The 22,355-nt window shown below is 34.8% G+C and overlaps 1 protein-coding gene across 4 annotated transcripts in view; it reads left to right on the top strand.

The window, feature by feature from the left end:
- LOC149553169 (uncharacterized) overlaps positions 1 to 22,355 on the top strand; it is an 89,197-nt gene that overhangs the window by 52,691 nt on the left and 14,151 nt on the right. For all 4 annotated transcript variants that reach the window (XM_089788669.1, XM_089788667.1, XM_089788668.1 and 1 more), the window contains exons 9-10: positions 18,543 to 18,681; positions 18,886 to 18,993. In XM_089788669.1, coding sequence (XP_089644795.1) covers positions 18,543 to 18,681; positions 18,886 to 18,993 — 247 coding nt within the window. The remainder of the gene's footprint in view (positions 1 to 18,542; positions 18,682 to 18,885; positions 18,994 to 22,355) is intronic.

The raw sequence follows: 22,355 nt of genomic DNA, 5'->3' as shown, positions 1-22,355 counted from the left end.
TCAACCGCAAAGACAAAGTAATTGCATGGAGGATGATGGTGAACAAGAAATGCATGTGACAAAATCATGATCAAGCCGAAACAAGATCAAACGAAGGTTGACAAGTCCAAGTCAATAGAAGGATCAAGCCCCAGATATAAATATAAGAAAAATTTCAAGAACATTGGAATGAGAACATTTCCCGATGGAAGGAGGATAAAGAAATGGAATTGACACAATGTTTACAAGGTAAGCATAGATTTCCAGAAGGAGGATGAAGAATGGAGAAGAAAATTACATTGCTTTTGAGAGCCAATGAAAAATTGTACAGTTGGCATAATAAGATTCAAGCATATTTAAGTAGAATTTCATGATTGGTTGAAGACGACTAGGTGTCACCTCATCTTTCGCATCTTGTAGATTTGATCAATCCTCCAATGATGGGAAAATATCTCATGATACTCAACATTGCCAAGTCTAATGACAACTACGACTTTAACTTGTTCATTGTCTTAGCTTGAATTTATCCTTCAATAATCTTATTTTGCATCTTGTTCTCATTTTGAGTCCTCGAGCTTGAGTCGATCTTAAAGTCTTTAGCTTGACCTCACAATCATCTCCACCTTTCGCTTCTCAAGTCTTCTTCAAAATTACCTTGCAAAACATGAGAGAAAATTATTAAGCATATGAAATTGTAATATGCTAAATTTTAATACTAATTTAATAAATTGGAATTAACCAGAACTAACATTTTCCTTTCAAGGAAACATGAAAGACAATTATAATTACCTTAGTATCATCTATGCATGATTATCATTTCATTTCAATTGATACATATTCAAGTAAAGAAATAAATGATTTAATTGCTTCATAAACAAATAAAAGAGAACTAATCTTAACCATATTATCTAACTACAATACATAATTGAAAGTATAGAACATAAATAAAAAATAAGGTACCCAAATTTGAGACGTCTTGCAAATAGAATTTGACCTTGACTTGTGCAAGCCTTGGCTAGCAGAGGAGAGGAGAAGCATTTGCAAGGGCTTAACCACCCAACTGCAAACCCCTAAGTATCCCCACACAATCTCTACTGAGAAATGCCCTCTCTATTTTGGGATTAGGCTTGGGCCACCACTGTCAAAACATTGAGCATCCTGGTGTTAGTGTCGACTAAATAACCAGCTAGGTTTAGGATAGCTTACATACACCTATCTACCAACTATTAGCAACCTTGACCTCTAGTGATCACATCAACAAGCATGGTACTAACCTACCTTGGCCAAGGATTTGTGAGGGCACTATGTATTCAATCACCCACTGCTTGACTTTACGACAAGATTATACTAATGACTATCATGACCTGACACGGGTTTTAAACATCTCATTTTAGTTGCTTAAGTTTCTGATAGTTGTTTTCTTTTTATTATGCATGCATAAAACATAATTCAGTGATTGCCATTTCACACCCTTCATCTTGACCATGCTGGTCTTCTTGGATGAATCATTGAGTGGATGTATAAACTTTTGAAAACACAACTTGTCTTGAATTTTGGGGTGACAAAATGCAGGTAACAATACAAAACTTTTCAACTTAGTTTTCACATTTTGAGTCTTTTTTTGCTTTTTTGTTTGTCTATCCTATGCTTGGATTTCAAAGCCTTCAGCTTCCTTTTACGCATTTTGAGTGTGAGTTAGCTTTTGGTATTTTGGTTTTGCACAAATCATTGCTTTTGCTTTTCCCTTCGATTTAATTTTTCTTAGGGCTTAATTGGAGTTAGCAATCAAAAGATATGATTATTTTAGTGTCTAAAAGGTGGACTCTCCAGGTGCAACTGCATATTTTAAAATATCATGTTTTTAAGTTACTTTATCATTTAAATTTATCACTTAAAGTAACTATAGAGCACTCTATGTCATATTTTAAAGATGAGTTGCTTTTTAGTTTTTCCCTTGCGTGACTATCTTAACTATATAGTTTGATTTAATTTTTGAGTTTTAATTCCAAACATCTTAGTAAATATTACTTTTTGAATGATATTTACACGTGATATATTAAAATATATAGTGTAAATATTGTTTGTGACTTGATTAAGTAATATTTCTTTAAAAATCAATTAAACATGTGCTTAATTGATCACTTTAAGTTGTGCAAACATGTCTTTTAACCCATTTGCATGTAAATATGCAAATGCTCTTAGAGAATGTGTTTTTTGAGTAAAGGCATGTAAATGCATACAACTTGAAACATGTCAATGCATTTCTAGAATGAGCAATGCATATTCAAGCTTTTCAAATTTGCAATCACCTTCCTACAGTGTGTTTTGCACTAAAAGACTTATTCTTATCAAGTTTTTAAAAAAAAATGCAACGCTCCTCCAAGAGTGCATTTTGCACCTTGAGGACATATTACATATTTGCAAAATATGTCAATGCACTCCTAGAGTGCGTTTTGTATGAGCAAGGCATATTTGTATTTTTAAAATGTATAATAGCACTCCAAGAGTGCGTTTTAAACCAAATGCATATTTTTAAAACATGTTGACACTTCTAGAGAATGTGTTTTGCATGAAAGAGCAATAAGACATGATTTTTAAAACATGTAATCTCTTCTAGAGAGTGCGTTTGGACGAACATCATGTGCATTTGCATTTAGAAACCACATTTCTTCTCCAAGGCAAATAAACGTTCATGCTTGTGCCCAGATTTGTCCATGTTATGGCGTGTAATGGACACCCAGGAATGCCCAAAAGCTGAATCAATTGCTGAAATTATATTAATTCTAAAAATGTTGCAATCACGTGTACAAAGAGATGTATTCCAAAGGCCAAACCCTAAGGGAATGACGTCTAGAATGTTACAACAGAGAATGAACGTCCCCTATTGCCAAAAAAGAGTGTGATTCACACATCCAAGCTGTTATCAAATGCAAGTCATAATCATTCGATACAATAATCCCATGCTAAACAATGAGACTCTCACCCCTATTTATCCTATTCCTTCACCCTTCTAGAAAGAACTAAAATATTAATTAATTGCAAGTGCTAGAAGCTTCCCCCTTCCAATAATTAATGCACTCTCTAGAAACTCCTCTCTTGCAATAATGAATTGTGCTTCTAGAGGCTTCCATCTTTCCAATAATTAATACACACTCTAGACGCATCTCCTTTGTAATACAATAATTAATTAAATTAATTAAATATAAAGCCACCTTTTAATTTTAATTGAATGACTTTATAAGAAATTAATTTAATTTCTTCTTATCCTCCACTTAGACTTTGGAGAATGTGAAGGCCAAAAGATGGGATCATTACATGGCGTAGAATCTCTCTATCTTGAGGCATATTTGCATTTCCATGCATTGTCATGCTCTAAAAAATTAATCTAATGCAAAAAAATGTTCATTTCGTGATCTTTTGGAGCGACGTTTTGCCCAAAAATGCCCAGATTTGGCGTTTGGAGATCATGTTTTGTTATCCAATGCAAAAAACGTTGCATGAAAGTGCAAATTGAGGCCATTTTTAATACAAAAACAGGTTCTACTTGGACATTTTGCTAAAAACATTTCATGTATTGTTGATCTTTGACTATGTTTTCAGCATCCTCATGCCAAATTTGGCCATTGAATGTCCATTATTTGCAAGTTTGAAGTAGTCAATATAGTTGTTGGTGGATTCAACTTTGGAGAACTTTTCTTCAAACCTGTCAATCCTCCATATTTGGCTCGTTAATCTCCAAGTAAGTGGACATTTTCAATCTTATTCATTAATTTATGCTTATCTTGCTATATTGTTGCATGTTTAGCTTGATGTTGCACACTTGTCCAAATATATGCCATGTAAAGTGCAATTTTTCTTTAAATAAGATGAGAACTTCCATTTTTGAGTGTTTGGATTTCCCCAAATTCCAATTTTGAAATTGCACTTGAAAGTAACTTGCTTGTTGGCATGTTTGAGTATAAGATCAAAGGTGTGTGTTTGTTTTGTGCTTGTTTTTCGTTGTTTGTTTGCTTGATTTATCATTTTTCTTCTTTAGGAAGAAGTTCAACTTCTTTCCCAAGAACTTAAGTACTTTCACTTCACTCCATTTTTTACTTTTTCATGCAAGTGCATCATTTCACTCTGCATCCACCATTACATGTAAAGCCACATTGCATCCATATTCGTTTTATATGCATATACATTCCAAGAGTAATTACATGTAGTTCTATCTTCCATCCTCATTTACATTTAATCTCATCCTTAATTTGCATTTACATGTAATCTCATTGTTCATTCCTAGCTACATGAATTTCCATCCTCTGAATCCATTTGCATATCATAATTACATGTAAATCACTTTGCATGCAATGACATCCAGAGAACCCAATTTTAACTGAAGGTCGCACTTTTAAAGTCAAAAGTTAATATCAACACCATTCGCATGTGTCCAACTTTCATTCCTTGAAGCATCTTTCTCACATGTTTCCATCTTCCTGAGTTGCATTTCAGCCTTAACATATGCCTTTATAGATCATTACACAAGATCTTTTAATCCATACTCCATAGAACCTTCATAGAACCTTTATGGAAACAATACCCTCTGATGATGTGTTCACATTTTGGGATTTTCATGTTATAACACAAGAAATGCCCTCACCCACAAAGCCAAAAGGAAAGATGAAATATCAATATAACAAAGAGTTGGCTCATGCAACTCCATCTCATATCTTGTCTATTCTAGACAATGTTTCTAACACAAAGATTGGGCATATTGACATCTTTGATTTTTTGCAAAGGATTGAAGCCCCTTCAAATCGGGAGATAAGACGTATCAAAAAAGGCAATATTCACTTGGTGTCTACTTTTCCTATGGTTGTCTTGGAACCAAAATTTCTTTTGGGATGTGCAAAGTATTTCAATCCAAAGACCAAGACAATAAAAATGAAGATGGCAAGGTGATTATCAGCCTTGGTCATGAGGCTATTGAACAAATCTTCAAGGTGCCTCTAGTGCAGAGTTGTGTGGATCTGACAAAAGAAATGTCACATGAGATGTGGGATGATTATAAGGCTACTTATAAAAAATGTGTAAACTCTTATTGGTTGGATTCTAAAAGAAACAATTTCTCAAGATGACCTAAAATCCTTCATAGATCTAGAATTAAACTAGAATGCAAAGATTTGATTACTCTCCTTAGCAAAATATGTGGTCTCAAGGATTCTGGTGATTTTGAGCCATGGATGTACAAATTCATCTTTTAGATCTACAACAATGATGAACATATGTTCAGTTGTGAGCTTAATATTACCGCTATTTGTGGGCAGTTGTTTAATGTGGGAACCTCAACGCCATTTTACATGAATTCCTACTTGATTTACATAGCTGCATCTATGGGATCTTGCTCGGGTCTTTCCACCAAAGGGGATCGATTACAAGTTTCTATCTAAGATTACTATGATCAAATCACTTTAACAAACAATAAATATCATTATTGGAGAGTCCAAGATGCATTTTTTGCATATTTCTGATGTTTGTTTGATAATCAACTAGGAATCAAGTGAGTGTCAAATGAAGCTTGCAATAAGGTTAATCAATATGGTTGCATCTTTTTTCAAATTCTAACTTTCACTCATTTGAGAGTTGGGTATTTTAAAGGAGAACCATACACCTTACCTAGGTATGCTATTGGCAAAATCATTCTAATGGTTTTGGCTAGACAACTCATGGAAGTACAGGCTTATCGGAACTCGCAACATAGGCCAGGGTTTGGTATCACCTTTACCAGACCTTTGGTAATTGGTCATTACATGATCAATTTAATATATAAAGCCAAATCCATGGAGGCAAAACTTCTACCGATAACATTGACGAAGTTCAAAGCTAGATACGACTTCAACTGTCGAGGGATGAATTCAAGGATTAGGAGAGCTTTCACCCATATCCATCGTATAGAAGATATTTGGATTGACGTGCGAACATAGATGGATATCATTAAGATGGATTATTGCAGGCTCACACTATAATAGATCATTGATCTTACCATGCTTGAAATTCCATTTAATCTTTAGATTGAAGATGATGGTAACATTCTGGATCTAGAATACCATTGAGCTGTTTTTGACAAACAATGTCCTTTCCCTATATAGTGGCAACAAAAAGGTGTAATCTATTTTTGATAGATTTCAATCCATCTTGGAAAATACCAATAAATGGTTGAAGATCAAAGTTCGGAACACTTGGAAGGAAATCCCAACTCAAAATTTTAAGCGAAGATGGTTCATCTTACTCCATTGCAACGCAATCTCTCAAGTTCAAATTGAAAGGTGGAAAGGGATCTAAGTCATCTAAAGAAGCCTCACATATACCTGTGCAAACTCAAGAACCTGATGAGGAAGATGAAGAGGAAGAAAGAGAGGTTATGATCATATCTCCTCCATGACCATTACATCAGCAAGGTCAATCTATTCAAGAAACACATTTAATAGGTGTCATTGATGATGATGTGGATTCATTCTCTACTCTGTTCACATCTACCAGCCTTGCCTCAAAGGTGGACATATTGAGCTTCCTATTTCTTCGGCAGCTCCTATTCTCACAGCTAGACATTGTGAGAATTTGGAGAATATGTTTGAATATTTCCCAACATTCACAGAAGGTCAAGTTTCCCAACTTGATACTTCAATAATTGGTTTTGAAGCATTCTTGAAAGAGTCTTTTGATCAGACACCTCTTGCTACAACAATACAAACTAAAGCTTGCGCAATCAACACAAAAATACAATCAGGATCAATGTCAATGATTGCTATTGATCCTGAATCAGTAGATAAATGTTTTAGCGTGCTTGCTTGGTTAGGCAAGATCATCATGAAGAGAAGAAAGGTTGTGTTGCTCCCAGATAATCTTCCTATCAAGAAAACCAAGTCTAAATCTTTGAAAGATAAAATTGTTTCAAGGATCGTAGTTGATTTTTATAAGACTATGTTTATGGAGGTTGTTGAACCACTGGTGGACAAACCAGCTAAAGAACTTAACCATTCAAATTTCAGATTACAAGTTCAACAAAATTGAACTTGGAAAGGAATCACGATTGGATTGTTTACAGGATGCTCATGATGTAATTGCCAATGTATCAAAGAGTAATCACGAGCTGTGAGAGAAGAAGAGTCGACTCAAGCAGGAGGTTGCTCACGTAAATGAGATTATTCAACCAACTTTGACTCTGTTTGGTTGCTGGAATTAGACAAGAATTGGCAGGCCCAATCCTTGAAAGTTTCAAATCCGTTGTTTGGGTGCGCAATATTGGAATTGGGATTTGAAGAAATGTGGATTTGGTATCCCCATTCCACCCCCAAAACTAGAATTTCAAATTCCTCAAAAAATACCTGATATCTGGAATCCATGTTTTAAGTCCCATTTTTTTCAAAATGAGGATTCCAAATAAAATGAAATTTAATTAGGTTTTAAATCCATTTCAACATCTCTTCTGTTTCTTTTGATTGACACTTTTACAAATCAATCTATGAGGGTTTAGTCACGTGGCAACAATGAGGAGTAGGCTATTGAGTGACGTTGCCATAGAGGGAAATGACAAGTTATAAAGCATTCGAGCCACCTGTAGGCTTAGTCCATCTGCAACAAGAAGGCCAAATTTGTAGGTGCCACAATGCATACTAAGCAGAGATGTGGTGGGATAGAATGATGGTCAATGAGCAACACTTTTAACCCATCTAAAGAGAAGATATCACATGTGGTGGAAGCACTGGTGGGTTTGAGTGGCGTGGGGGTGCAACTCGGGCATAGATGGAGCTGCAACCAATAGAGAGGAAGGGAATAAATCATCATTGCTTTTTGTTTCTTTCTCCATGACTGCGTGGGTGGCATTCGAGTAGGAGAGTGTTTGTTGGATGGACGGGTCTATGTTGATGTGGGGATGTGAGTGTGGGGGATATGATTTCTCACAAATAATTTATGTGCTATTCAAAATATTTTGACTTATTTCAAAATTGTGTAGAAGTTTTTATGTTGGATATAAACTCAACTGAGAGGTTGAACTAGGTTGGAAAAATACTTGCAATTTGAGCTGGGCTACCACTTTGAGTAATAACCTTTCAAATTAAGAGGTATTGTCTTGCTTCAAGAGGCAACAGTACCTCCTATAGTTATAGCCCTTTGATGTGTCCGACAGATCCACCCCCACAGTTTTTAATAGATATGATATCGAAATTCATCATAATTTTGAATTTATTTCACTGGAAGCTATGATTGAATGCACTGATCTTTGACTGAGATAAAAAAACTATTCATAGATTGTTCTTCTTTTTAAAGAATTTGTGTTTGAAACAAACATGTCTGGAATGCCAAATTTGGAATATTAAATATTATTGAGTTTGAACAAAATGGTCCCAAACTAAGTCCCCAAAACTATAATCTGGATTTCAAGTTCTAGAGTCCCAAATCCAAGATTCTGAATGCCAATTTTTAAATTATATTCCATGATGCAACCAAATAGACCCTAATGTTGTTTTGGATGGCATGATGGTGTGTGAAGTGATTTCGTCTTCGAAGATGTTTTATAGATGTCAAGGTCTCATGGGACACAAGGAAGAGACATTAGGAAAACTATTAACTAAAGTGCTGGCAGCCTTGGAAGATTATTAGACATTTGAGACAGAACTTATATGCAATTTGGAACAAATAGGATTTATTGTTCTCACTGAGCATGATAATTTGATCTCTCCGGAAGAAATGGTTTCATAATACACAGAGAGTAAATTTTGAACTTGATTCTAGGGAATTTGGCTCACAAATGACGATTAGATTTGCATCATATAAATTTGTGGGAAAATATTTATAGGATTTAATTGCAACAAACTACAAAATTGTAAGATCAACATACACCGATATAGTCAGGATTGTGGCCATATCAAAATCAATGGAGATCTCAGATCTTCCTACAATGTGTGACTACATCGCTAGATACAAGGCACTTCAGAATAATCTTTAGGATTATTCCCTCCATTTCTGTCTTCTTTCTTTTTATGTTTGTAGATTAAAGAGGATGTATTGCATGAAATTGTGTAATTACATGTAATACGATTTGCATGTCCTTATGACATGTAATCCAATAATTTCTCTTCTTAGACCAGGTCAAAGTTGGTTGAGTTGCTCCTAGTTTTCGCTCCTTTTTTCTCAACTCCTTTGCCTATATAAAGGAGTGTCCTCTCATTGTAAATATCATCTTTATCTTTATTTTGTATGCAAGAGAGCTCTGGAGAAATTGTGCCAGGATAACTTTGATTGTGTAGTACTATTTAGAAAGAAAGGTGAATACAAAGAAACAATTAAAGTAGAAATTCGATTGAGTCTAATTGTGACTTGTCGAAGTTGGAAGCTTTATCTGTGATTTGCATTTGTTATCTTTGATTCATGTGTAATTGCATTCTTGATAATAGAGTATAAATAGTTAGGAAGCAATCAGAGCCGAAGCTTTGATTGAGAGTGGTTGTGGAGATATATAGACTACGAGCTTTGATTGTAGCTTGTATCTTTCTTAATTCAAAAAAATAGTTAGAATTCTTTACTATTGGAAGTCTTTGTTCCCCAATAGTAAAGGTTATTCTTATAGCATAAATTAAGACCGAACTTAGAGACAAACTGGTACGCTTTTAGCTAGCCTTTGAGTTAGTGTTGGTTTATCAGTATCACTATTTACAATGTTAAATAGAAGTGTAGTTAGAGGTTTCATCTAGCCCATTACTTGCTCCACGAGTAAGTGGATTTTTTTTGAAAGCTAAGAGGAAAGAATATTGGTAATATCCTTTCAAAATCTCTCAACTTCTTGCTTACCTTGAGTTGATCCAAGGAATGGTGAAAAGGGGGAGCCTTCCCTTTAATGTAGCAGAGTCTCTGTCTCACTTGCTGTGATTGGATTTTACTCAAACCTATCGGTTGACAAATTGCTGATTTGGCTTTGACATTATAAAAAACAATTTTAATGTTTAAGCATTTATATTTACAAGCAATGCATCTGTCGATCTGGCCTTGGCATTATAAAGGATAATTTTGACTTCTGGGAAATCTATTGTTGATTCACAAGGTGCGGCTTCTTATCTTAGGGAATATATTTCAGACATCCATGTATAAGCCACTCTCCAGTTATTGATGATTCTGAAAAGAGAATTTTTGATATGAGCAAAAGCTATAGTTGTAAAGCATTCTTACGATAAAAGCATAAAGAAAGAGAACATTGGATCATATCTTGATCGGTTCTAGCAACATTACTTAAACTTTCCAAGTAGGTTTCGACTATGCCACACTATATCATTTTGCAAATAAAACATAAAGTTAAGTAGTGGTGATTCCATGACCTTGCTGGAGCTCCTCCTTGCATGGCTCAAATAATTCTTGAAGCAGTGCTAGAATGCTCGATCATTGAATGCTTATGAAAAACAACTAAGGTATCAATCAGCTGTTGACACTCTGGTGTAGGAAGCTCAACACCGAAAATACTAATTATGATCGACTCAATGCATGAAGAAGGCGGAAGCAATATCTAAATGTAGAATGGTGATAGCGGACTGTGTGTCTGTTGGATACATTTGTGGAACTCGAAGAGATAAATGCAAAGCAAGAATGAGAAGAAATTCTGATTGCAGGTAATGACTTTTTTTTCATAGGGAAGAATGTTGTATTATGAATGAGCTTTCTCACCATAATCTTTGCCTTTGGCTACATGCTTAGTTACAAGCAAGATTGTGAAGGTGGCAAGGAATTACAAGATAGAAGGCCGTTGGCTCGATGTGGCATTAATATTAAAGGGGCCATCGAAATAATATAAGGTCGATGAAATGAAGTATAGAAATATAGCTGCTCAAGTGAATATTAAAGCTATTGCCAAAAAATAAAATTACCGCATGCTAATACCTTAATATAATAATATCATACCCCACCTACCTATACTTGTGTATGTATGTACACACGTATATATATGTATGTATGTATGTGAACGATATTATAATAAGGTATCTAGCATACACATCTTATATCAAGTGGGCGTATACATACGTCTTATTCTAATTTAGGTATACATACGTGTGTGTGTGTGTGTGTGTGTGTGTGAATGTATATATGCAAGCATATGTAGATACTATAGTATTATAGTATTAAGGCATAACAAAATCACATGAAGCTTTGAGATCATCCAAATAAGTGTTCAGTGTTCATTTTGATAATGCATATTTATTGACCGGGTCACTCAGTGTAGTCCCTAGTATACTCTTTCTTGCGTAGCCGTTTACCCCTTAGCCTTGGTGGTTAGAATTCATATCTATCGAGTCATAGGTGAAGTGGTGTCCCTTGCCCAATTCCTCTTTGGCAATGCTTCTCCCTTTCGACATACTCCAAGAAAATAAATTCTTCACGATAATATCATAATCGTCAAATAATCATAATCACTATAACAAGTTATTGTTCATAAAACATCATAACGACTAACTACGATTTCACTTCCATGAATGAGTAACCAACTTTCCAATATTTCAAGATAACAATATAATATCATAACGATTAACTAACATGTCATCTTCACATGAAATTATAACGATTAACCATCTTACCATTTCACATGGTCATAATTAATTTTGCATGAAAACTCGACGACTATATGAGCAATTTTTCATTAGGCAAAATTTGGAACTAACAAAAATGACACATAAACCTAAAAGTAGTTTGAAAATAAAATTGCATTTATTTTGAGCATGGAATTAGCTAGTTCTAATAAATTATTTAATATTAATGGTCATTTAGATATATAGAAATTTAGATATTTTAGATATTTTGTCTTAAAGGCAAGTTTTAGTTTTAGTTAGTTTCTAAATAATATGGAAACTTTCCTGTTGTCAACCTTTTAGAAAGTTTTTATTTCTTTTGAGTTGTTGTCTATATAAGAAGGCTTTGTTATTGTAATTAATTCTTATGAATGTACATTTTTGAAACAGGACATCAGAGCTCGGGATGCTTTCTTTGAACATTTAATAAAAAAATGAAGCTCTTTCTATTTAAGATTTTTCCTTAAAGGAGGTAAAAGGACATTTGATTGGATTGAAGCTGCTGATAAGAGTTTCCAGATACTTGAGAAGAAAATTATAGAAGAACCTATCTTGTTATTAGCTGATTTTACTAGGCCTTTTCAAGTTGAGTGTGGTGCCAATGGGATTGCCATAGGCGCTACCTTTAGTCAAGATGAAAAGCCTATTGCTTAGTTCAACGAAAAGCTTAATGTTGCAAAGTGTTATGGCAAATCAATGTTGTTGTAGTTGTATTAAACAAAGGAGATGAAAGCTCTTTATATAGATTTACAAAGGCGATGTTTCTCGAAGAAACAATAGTAAACTAAAGACAAAAATAGAAACTACCGAATAGACTAAGGATTAACTAAGATGAACATTAAAGAAACATTATAATACTCTAATAACCTCCCTTAATGGTCATTGTCTAACTGTTGTCTTTTGGTTACAATTTTTTCAAAACATTTTACTGCTATTGAGCCTCTCCCTGGAATTGCAAAATGTCAATGATCAAGAAGCCAAAATTCACCCATAAAATAACAGAGAATGGTGCTCTCTTCTTCATAATGCTTTGCAACAATTGACAAGAGCCTACCATTAACCCTCCTAGAATCAACAAAATATCCGACCAGAAATCATCATAAATATCCAAGCTGATGTTGGATAACAAAGCTGCTCTTCTTTGAAGACAAAGACAAACATTGAGAACAACTAGTGTGATTTTGAGGAAAAATCGACAAACCCTCCAAACTTTGCAGATGACCATGATTACCCAAAACAAAGTGCAAAAAGGTGCGGTTTTTTAAGGAGAAAAGTAAAAAAACCAAACACGATTTTTGAGGCAAAAAATCAATCAAAACTGGACAACACAAACCTTCGCAGGATCAAAACCCTTAACTAGGTTTGCAATTTTGAACAAAATCCTTGAAGACATACCACAAAAGTTCCATAAAATACCTCTAGTGATTTTTATTTCTAAAAATAAAAAAGAAAAGTTTTGGAAAATATTCGAGAACAAAAGAGGCTCTAATTTTCCTTATTGCCCAATTTTATAGAAATCCTATTGACGTGCTCTGATACCATGTTATGATAAATTGATTTTGTTGTAGTTGTATTAAACAATGGAAATGAAAGCATCTTTTATAGATTTATAAAGACGATGTTTCTAAATGAAACAATTGTGAACTAAAGATGGGAATAGAAACTACCTAATAAACTAAAGGCTTTGTAAGATGGAAATATTCTAATACAATGAAGAGTAATTCAACATATTATCAGGAGTTTGATGCCTTTATACAAGCCTTAAAAAATGGAGGCATTATCTCATGCCCAAGGAGTTTATTTAGTACACTAATAATCATTCTTTGCAATTCATTAATAGTCAATCTAAGTTGAGCCAAAGGCATGTCAAATGGGTTGAATTCTTGCAAAGCTTTACTTTTCTCATCAAACACAAGAGTAGTCAATATAATAAAGTTGCAGATGCTTTGAGCAGGAGGAGTTTGATCTTGCCGGAGTCTCAAGTAAGAGATTTGATGATCAGAAAGAAATGTATGAGGAAGATAGAGACTTCAAGGAGGCTTATGAATCTTGTTTAAAACCCTTAGTAGGGACATAGGTTGTTGGGTGGAGTACATGATACAAGGGGGCCTACCTTTCAAAGCGAGCCAACCATTCCAAGAAGTTCCATGAGAGAGAACTTGTTGAAGGAGAAGCACAATGGCAGCTTAGCAAGGCATTTTAGACAAAACAAGAAACTAGCTCAATTGAGCTCACATTATTATTGGTCAGGTATTGGTAATGATGTTCAAAAGTTTGTGGAAAGGTGTAAATAATCCCAACATGCCAAAGGGAGCAGCCAAAGTGTAGTTGTGTATCAACCACTGCCAGTGCCAAATAGACCATGGGATTCAATCAATATGGACTTTGTACTTGGTCGACCAAGAACTTAGAAGGAACATGATTCAATATTTGTTATGGTTGACAAATTTTCTAAGATGGCTCATTTTATTCCATGTACAAAGACAAGTTATGCTACAAATATTGCCAATGTGTTCTTCAAGGAGATAAACTACATGGACTTCATAGGAGTATTGTCTTTGATTGAGACATTAGATTTGTAGGCTACTTTTGGAGGACTCTATGCAAGAAATTGAGTACTAATTTGAGTTCTTGCTCAACTCACAAGGCTTAGGTTGATGAGAAAACAAATATGGTAAATGAAAACCTTGGAAATTGTTAGCATGAATGTTGATGGTACTCCTTATGGGGAGTATCCTGAGCATTGTTGAAACATTTGGAAGATTGACATGTTGCATTCGTGACTGTGGTTGTCATTGATGTCAACATAGTATTGTTTTTGTAAAGATTAAGAGAATAGCAAAGGGAGAACGAGTTCGTACAGACAGAGTATCAGTGATGAGGACAAGTGCAGTTCAAGATATGTTCTATAGTATGTCCTGATGACATGTATAAGCGCGCATGATGATGTGTGTCCTGATACAGTGTGTCCTCTAGGGGAGTATCCTAAGCATTGCTGGAACATTTGGAAGATTGACATGATGCATTCATGACTCTGTTCATCATTGATGTCAACATAGTATTGTTTCTATAAAGATTGAGAGAATAATAGAAAGAGAACGTGGTTGTACAGACAGAGTATCGGTGATGAGGTCAAGTGCAGTTGAGGATATGTTCTATAGTGTGTCTTGATGACGTGTACAAGTGCGCGTGTAGGAAGTCGAAGAAATATGAAAGTTATTTGTGGTTTACAAAAGATAGTGTGCAGATAGAGTACTTGAGAAGTGAATTTTGGTGTTCAGATTGTATCTCCTAATAGGGATAGAATCTTGATGAACGAAGTTAGACAGTGATAAAAGACAACCTGATGATGACATCAACAAGTGTGTAAGGTCCAAGGTTGCAAGTGGGAAAAGTTTATTAAGACTGTGAGTTGACATTTTTTTGTAGTTGTGAAAAGATATAATGATTTATATTATTTTAATGAGGTCTTATTATGATTAATTGGGAAAGCCTCAAGGCCGCCTGAATGAATTATTTCAAGGATATGGTATAAAGGAAGGTTATTTTCCTTGTGATGTAGAATGTAAGTGTATGAGTTGTAAGCGAATTCGTATTGGATATGCGAAGTTGGTAAACACGAGCAAGCGATCAAAGGGATCATTGTGATGTGAGTTTGGAGATTTGGTATTGAGATCTGGAGGGTATTTGGTGTGATATTGGCACAGTAAGAGGACAAAGCAAGAGTTTGAATTGTTGAAGATCGTTTGCATTTCTATTATTTTGAAAGTAATAATACAGAGGTGAGTTTGACTGTGAGTTTGGTGGTCTTGCCCCTGAACTTGTTTGGGCAGTGGATCCATCTGCATTCTAAAACTCTTAATAGGGTTGGCATAACTCCTAATAGGGTTGGGATCTCCTAACAGGGATTGATATGTATTGAATGTAATTCATTGGCTCTTAACAGAGTCCATCATTATACAAGGAATTTTCATATTATTACATCATTTTGTGGTTACCATACCCACCTGGGTTTTCTCTCTGATCAAGGGTTTCCCTAGTTAACATATTTGGTGTTATTGTGTATGTGCATCTTGTTATGGTTATTGTTGCTATTAATCACATGGTTAAGATCCATTAAGGTTGATAAAAGTTATATTGGTTTGATAACTGATTCACGTCCCCCCTCTCAATTATCTTGGTTGACTTTATTTTCTAACATAAATGTCTCGCAAAGCTTAGCGTATATGCATACTAAACAGTGGGACTAGGTGCTTGCACAAGCTAAGTTTGCATGTAATGATTCTCGTAACAGACGTACATTTATGAATCCCTTTTAGATCATGTATGGTATGTATCCTAGACTAGTATACGAGATAGGAATTCAGGACAAATGGAGGCGAGGAGCGTTGATGGTGACGATTTTTCCAAGTGCAATACAAGATTTGCATGAATAGGTGAAAAGGATACTTGAGGAGGTTACTGTAAAGTACAAGAAGAACGATGATATTAAAAGTATATAAGTTAATTTTGATGTTGGAGATCTGGTCCCAACTCAAAAAAGAAAGGTTCTCAAGAGGCGAATAGAACAAGTTGAAAGAATAGAAAACTGGCCCTTGTTATGAAGGTTCTCTAATAGTGCATATGAGATAGAACTTTCGAAGTGCAATCGTATTTCTCGTATCTTGAACATTGCAGATTTATACCCTTGTAAGGGTAAGGGGCAACCAATCCAGGTCAATGTAATAGGTCAAGAAAAAGTCATCGAATGGGAGCAACAATTGCCCAAAGCAACATCAAAGCAACTCGAGTTAATTTTGGACACGAATCTAGAGGTAAGGAACATTTGGATACTTGGTCAAATAGAAAGGGCATCTACTTGAAGATTCGACATGGATGGCAATTTTTGTTCTATTCAAGTATGGTGTCAATTTTGAGGACCTCATGGCTAGGAGTCCATGAACAAATTTTTGTTCCCTGGGAGTCTGATGTAGGTGCATGACTCTGGTATTTCAGTTTTTATCTTGATTGATAAATAAAGGAGCTTGTGAAACTTCTGAATAAAGTTTTAACATTATACGAATAAAGTTGTTATTTCAAGTGAGAATAACCCAAAAGATACAAATACCCACATAATAAGAGAGAGTTGGCCTTCTGAAACATAGGGGGTGATTGCAATCTCTCCTACTACAGGTGCAGTTGTCACTGCTCTTTGGGCAAACATTATCAGTTGTAGAGAAACAATCGGAGTGACAAATCTGTTTTCCAACAAGATTAAACCTCAGTATTTGCCCCTTCTGAGTTTCTTTGAAGCTGCTTTCATTATATGCTTAGTTACCGATTTGGGATACGAATCTGATTCGGGCATGTGAATAGGATTCGTGGATTCATGATTTTTTTTTTCCCAATTGAGATTTGTGAAAATATATATATATATATATATATATATATATATATATATATATATATATATTTCTCTCAGTTTTTAGTATATATAATGCATAAAAGGGTCATTTTAGCACTAGAAACTAAAAAAATATATATTTAAAAAAGTCATATTAAATAACTTAGACTCACTTAAACTTGTTGATCCGTGAGGATTCGCACATGATCTTTGAGGATTCGTGCAGATCCGGGCAGGATCCTTGCTTTACACGGTGGATTTGTCCTCTCTCATCTATTATAACATATTGTACATTTGGCATTCAAGATTTCTTTTTGAGGCTTAGTCAAAGTTTTCGTTTGACCAGCCATGTGGGTAGGATTCCATATTAGTCTTCATCTAAGATCTAGGGAATAACTCTTGCATCCCACTTATATGGTTTATGTTAGGGGCTTGTTGATCTTGTCCTAACCATCTGTGTTTTGCTGAGTTTCCGGTATGGGAGACAATGGGACATGTTTTTGGGGACAGCAGGGGATGACTATATAAGTAAAATATAGGGAATTTGAAATTTGAAATATTTATATTATAAAATTTATAAAGTTGCAAATATAATCAAATGGTAATGGCCGTGTCAGAAAATTGTAACTGACCATCCTTTTCTTGTATCCAGTTGAAAATTATGATAACTTGAATGCTGAATTTAAAAATTCTTTAGGTGGTTGCCAGCAGGAAGACAAGGCAGATTCCTCCTCTGTACCATATCCAATATGAAACAGTAAGAAAAGTACAGAATTCTTCCCATGTTGGCCCAAACCAAAATTTGGAAGCCCACAAAACTCAACAATCATTGTTTTTGGGTGATAGAATTGTGCATGGACCCAGATGCTTTGGCATAATTTTTCTTTATATATAATTTTTACATCAAGAAGTTGGAATCATGATGTGTTAATGGTAACAACTGCCAATTTTACACCTTCTGTAATCCTCAAATAGTCCTCATTTTTCTTTCTTTATATCTGAGTTATATTCTATTCTAACCCTTGTGGGACATCCCATTAGGCTCTTTTGATTATACTCCTTTGATTCTCAATTGGTTCTCCTTCATTCCAAAGATCTACAATTCAATTTGAACTTTTATATTATTCTGTTGTTAAATTTAGCATGATTTTCATAAAAAACAATAGATCCAGTTAGACTATCAATATCCCACAGAGCATTAAAAAGTGGTGTTGCAGTAAATTTATAGTGTTTGAGGGCAGTTCAATAGCTTTGTTCCTTCACCAAAAAGTGTAGTTATTTTGGATTGTTTTCTATGAAAATTAAAATCTGATAGGTTCATGCTTCGATACATTTATGCTATTGTTACTTGTTAGGATAGTTATATATCAAAATCTGTTGGGTTTAGATGGCATCACTAAGATTTTACTCTCAAATGATCAATATCCACTTAAGTTTTCCTTGTCCTTTTAAAGTTCTGAAATGATGCATGTGGCAAAAGAGTCATATAACAGCTTTTATAGTTTTTGTAGTTCAAATTTTATTTTAATGGTTTTTTTGGAACTGTTTCTTTTATTGTATTTGAGTACATGCTAATGTTATGCTTTCTCTAGGCAAAGACACAATCCAAAAATAACTTAAAAGCAAGTGGTCGTGATGCTCATGGGAAAGATACAGTCATATCAAATGAGATAGTGCCTATGAAGAGGAAAAATAAGAAGTCTGATTATCAACGTCGACAAAGTCTCGCTGGTACTTTACTTTGTAATCAGTACACAGCTCTATAATTGAGGCTAGGATAGTTTTCTTAGTGACAAGTTTTTTTTTAGTGCAAACAATTTATAATGGCTTTTTAGATAGCTAGAGTTTTAAATTACCTTTACTTGCTGTGTGCTAGACTAGGTGTTCATATTTTCAATTGACACATGCTTAATGTAATGTTTTTGGGATCTTCAGGGGCCGGTACTCTATGGAAAAGTGGTGTGAGGCGCAGTACACGAATCAGATCAAGACCTTTAGAATTCTGGAGAGGGGAGAGGTTCTTGTATGGACGTATACACAATAGTAAGGATTCTTCCTTTGTTATTACATTTACCATATTCTGGTTTATTTAGTAGTCCTAAATTAGTTCCTGATTCTTTAGGAATATAATATATTGTAACATTATTTTTTGTTTGCTTGAATTCTTCAGTTTGATAGCCATGCATTTGATAATAGATTTGTAAAAGTAGTAGATATTCTTTTTCTCAAAGCAACTTTTTCTTTATTGAATTTGTGGATTACTCTAACTGCATATTTCAAGCTAAATAAGATGCATTTCCATTTTAGCCTCTTATCAGGTGCACTACATACCCAGTTTCTGTGTTGGTCCATGTCCCCTGTCGGTAAGATAGGGGGCTAAAAAATGGTCTTGGATTTTGTCTGGGATACTTTTGCAGCCTACGTGGGTGAAGTCAGGAAGGTTGAAACTTGAAACACATTTAATGGGAAGAATGAATAAAATTCCCTTGCACTTTGCCGCTACTCTGAGATGCTTGTCACTGCTCTAAAGATGCCCTTGCATTTTGTCATGACTTGTGAGGTCTATTTTGCAGGTCCAAAAGGACTAGGCAAAAGTCAAAACTAGATATTTAGACCTTGTTTGAATGGCAGTGGTGCTTACACAGATCTATAACTTTACTGGGATGAAATTGTGTGCATTATGTGAACAAGTGGCCAGTAATTAATTAGAAGACTCTCAATTTGCAGAGATGTGAAAAATTATGTACATGTGACCTGCGAGTAATTTGTATGGATTATCCTTAAATGAGTGCTTGATTGTGTATCCATGGATAAAACTCTTTAAATCATTAGTAGATAACTTGGGTCTAATATCCTTGATAGATATTTTTCCTCAAATTTGTCGGAATGTAAAACAAACCTCAACAACAGATTTTGCATGCTATTGATTACCAATTCATTCACAAATTAAAAGTAACCCGCTGAAACGTAAATTGTAAAAATAATATTTCATTTCAATCCTTCAGCAGAGCAATAACAAGATCCAATCGTAAACACATAAACTACAGTAGAAAAGGACAGTAAGAAATAAGATTTTAAGCACAAATGAAAGATCTGCATGATATCTCCAATAGACAACGGGTTTCTGTCCACTGCCTCCAAGCTCAAGGGAATCCGTCCTCAAACTGGCTGAAAGCTGAAGCTTTCAAATTCTCCAAGAGTATAAAATCAAATCATATATCCAAGCATGAAGAGAATGTGTCTCTGAAAGTTCTTTTATAGCACACCATGTGGCTCTTCATTTTTTCCAGCTTGCTTGTTCATCCTTCTTCCGGAGGCTTTAATTAGTCCCTTTAATAATAATAGTGACATTAATCTGTACTTAATTTTAACAGTCACTTTCTTAATAAACTATTTAATCTTTTGGCAAAAAGAAATGTGTGATTGCTCTTTGGAAAGGTCTTGACGAGACGTTTCAAGTCCAATATGGAAATGTCAAAAATACTGAACCTGATTGACTTACTATAAAATAGTAAAATTTTGGAAACCTTGCCAAATCAACTCGGATTGGCCTGAAACTGTAGTTGCCTAGGCCAAATTTCACACTTCTCCTTGCAAAGTCCTAGTTAGCACATGAGACCAAGGCAAACAGGGTTAATGACACATCCTGAATTAATGAGCTAGAAAAGGGGACATTACAATGGGGCAACTTCCGAAGTCTAAGACTAAAATAAAATGTCAATAATCATAATAGTTGAGATAGTTTCTATACTGAGTGCATAATAGTTGTATAGAGAATTGACAACGCAAAATATGAGAGTGCAATCAATTTTACAAAGTTCTTAGTGGTAACTATTGGTGTTGGTGGATTTAGGTTAGGAAGATTTTGAGAGATCAAAGAATAGAACATAGATTCTGTTCAAGAGGGACTCCCAACTTACATATGAAGAAAATCTAATTTGTAATGTCCCCATCTTTTTAGCATCTCAATGGAGTTCCTAGCCTTTACAATTTCCGAAGGCTAAGTGGAGAAATAAGGAGAAATTGATTAAATTATTTTCTTATAAAGTCATTAAATAAATTAAAATTAAAAGGTGACATTATATTTAATTAATTTAATTAAAAGTGACTAAAGTTAAATAAATTAAGAGAATCTTGTAGAAGGAGGAATTTAATATTATTTTATTTCTTCTAGAAGGAGGTCCATCTATTGGAGGAAAAGACTAAATAGGGAGGGAAGCTTCATTGTTGGGCATCGAATATGTTGTCATTTACTCTTCCGGATAGCTTGTGGAGCCAAGTGTTTCTGCAATCGTTACATTGATCGTTGGGAACGAACACTCCCATTGATTTGCATAACTGAGGTGGTGAAATATCTTTTGAAGGGTTGCGACTGCTGGAGAAGACAAGTCAGTGTTTTCATTGTGTTGAATTTGTGGCCTGGGGCCAAATTTGTGCAGAAGGAATAAGTTGGATATTGCTACAAGAACTCTGCTACAGTATCGCTGTTATAGTAACTTTGCTACAGTGTCGTTGCTATAGTGGTGCTGCTACAGTGCTGTCGCTACAATGTCATTCCTGCTAAAGAAAAATCCAGATTCCCTTGAGCAATTTTCAAGGTTCATATCTATTTCATTTGTAATGCATGGAGGTTAGATTTGAATATTTTAGAGCATATGAAGAGATTACAAATCATTTGTAATCTAATTTGTATCAAAGTTTTCCATCATAATTGTTTCCCTAATGTCTTATTGATGTAGATGCATATTTTCTCATTTATAGTCAGTGCTTTATGTTTCAAAAAAAAATACAACAAACATTTGTTGTCGGTTGTTTGGAGTTTTGCAAGCGTATCAATTAAAGTTTGGCATTTATAAAATAATCAGGCTTTAGATCTGCTATATATATATCCTTTGTGTGCAAAGTGTTTGACGAAATTCTCAAGTTAGCAATCAGGATTTTACAGTGGTATAAGAGCTTGCTTACAAAGTGTTTGGCAAAATGTTAAACAAGTCAATTAGAGAAGAATTTGTGGTTGACAAAGTTATAACTAGTCGGGGTTATTACATTGGTATCAGAGCTAAATCCTTCCATCTTTAGGGTTTAGCAATCACATGCAGCCACTTGGGGTTGGCTTTCACAGATTTTACACTCGTAGGCGAGCTTTGTTTGACAGGGAACAAGATTTTGATAGATAGCTAGACACCATGGGTGACAGGCAAGAGCGTTGCCCACCAAGAGACAAGAGGAATGAGGATCAGGAAACAAAGAATTTTTTTAGAGCAATGGTTACAGGACAAGAGCAGATGGCTCAGGCTTTGCAGGCATTCACCACCATGGTTGAGCCCATGAACTCACAGGACAGACGAAATTAGGAACAAGGGGATAACAGGAGTGTAGTGGGATCACCTAGAGCTCATAGAACT

Source organism: Cupressus sempervirens, chromosome 6 (genome assembly GCF_028749045.1).
Source record: "Cupressus sempervirens isolate cs-2001-9-10 chromosome 6, ASM2874904v1, whole genome shotgun sequence".
Classification (NCBI taxonomy): Eukaryota; Viridiplantae; Streptophyta; class Pinopsida; order Cupressales; family Cupressaceae; genus Cupressus; species Cupressus sempervirens.
This window is presented reverse-complemented; position numbering and strand designations above follow the sequence as displayed.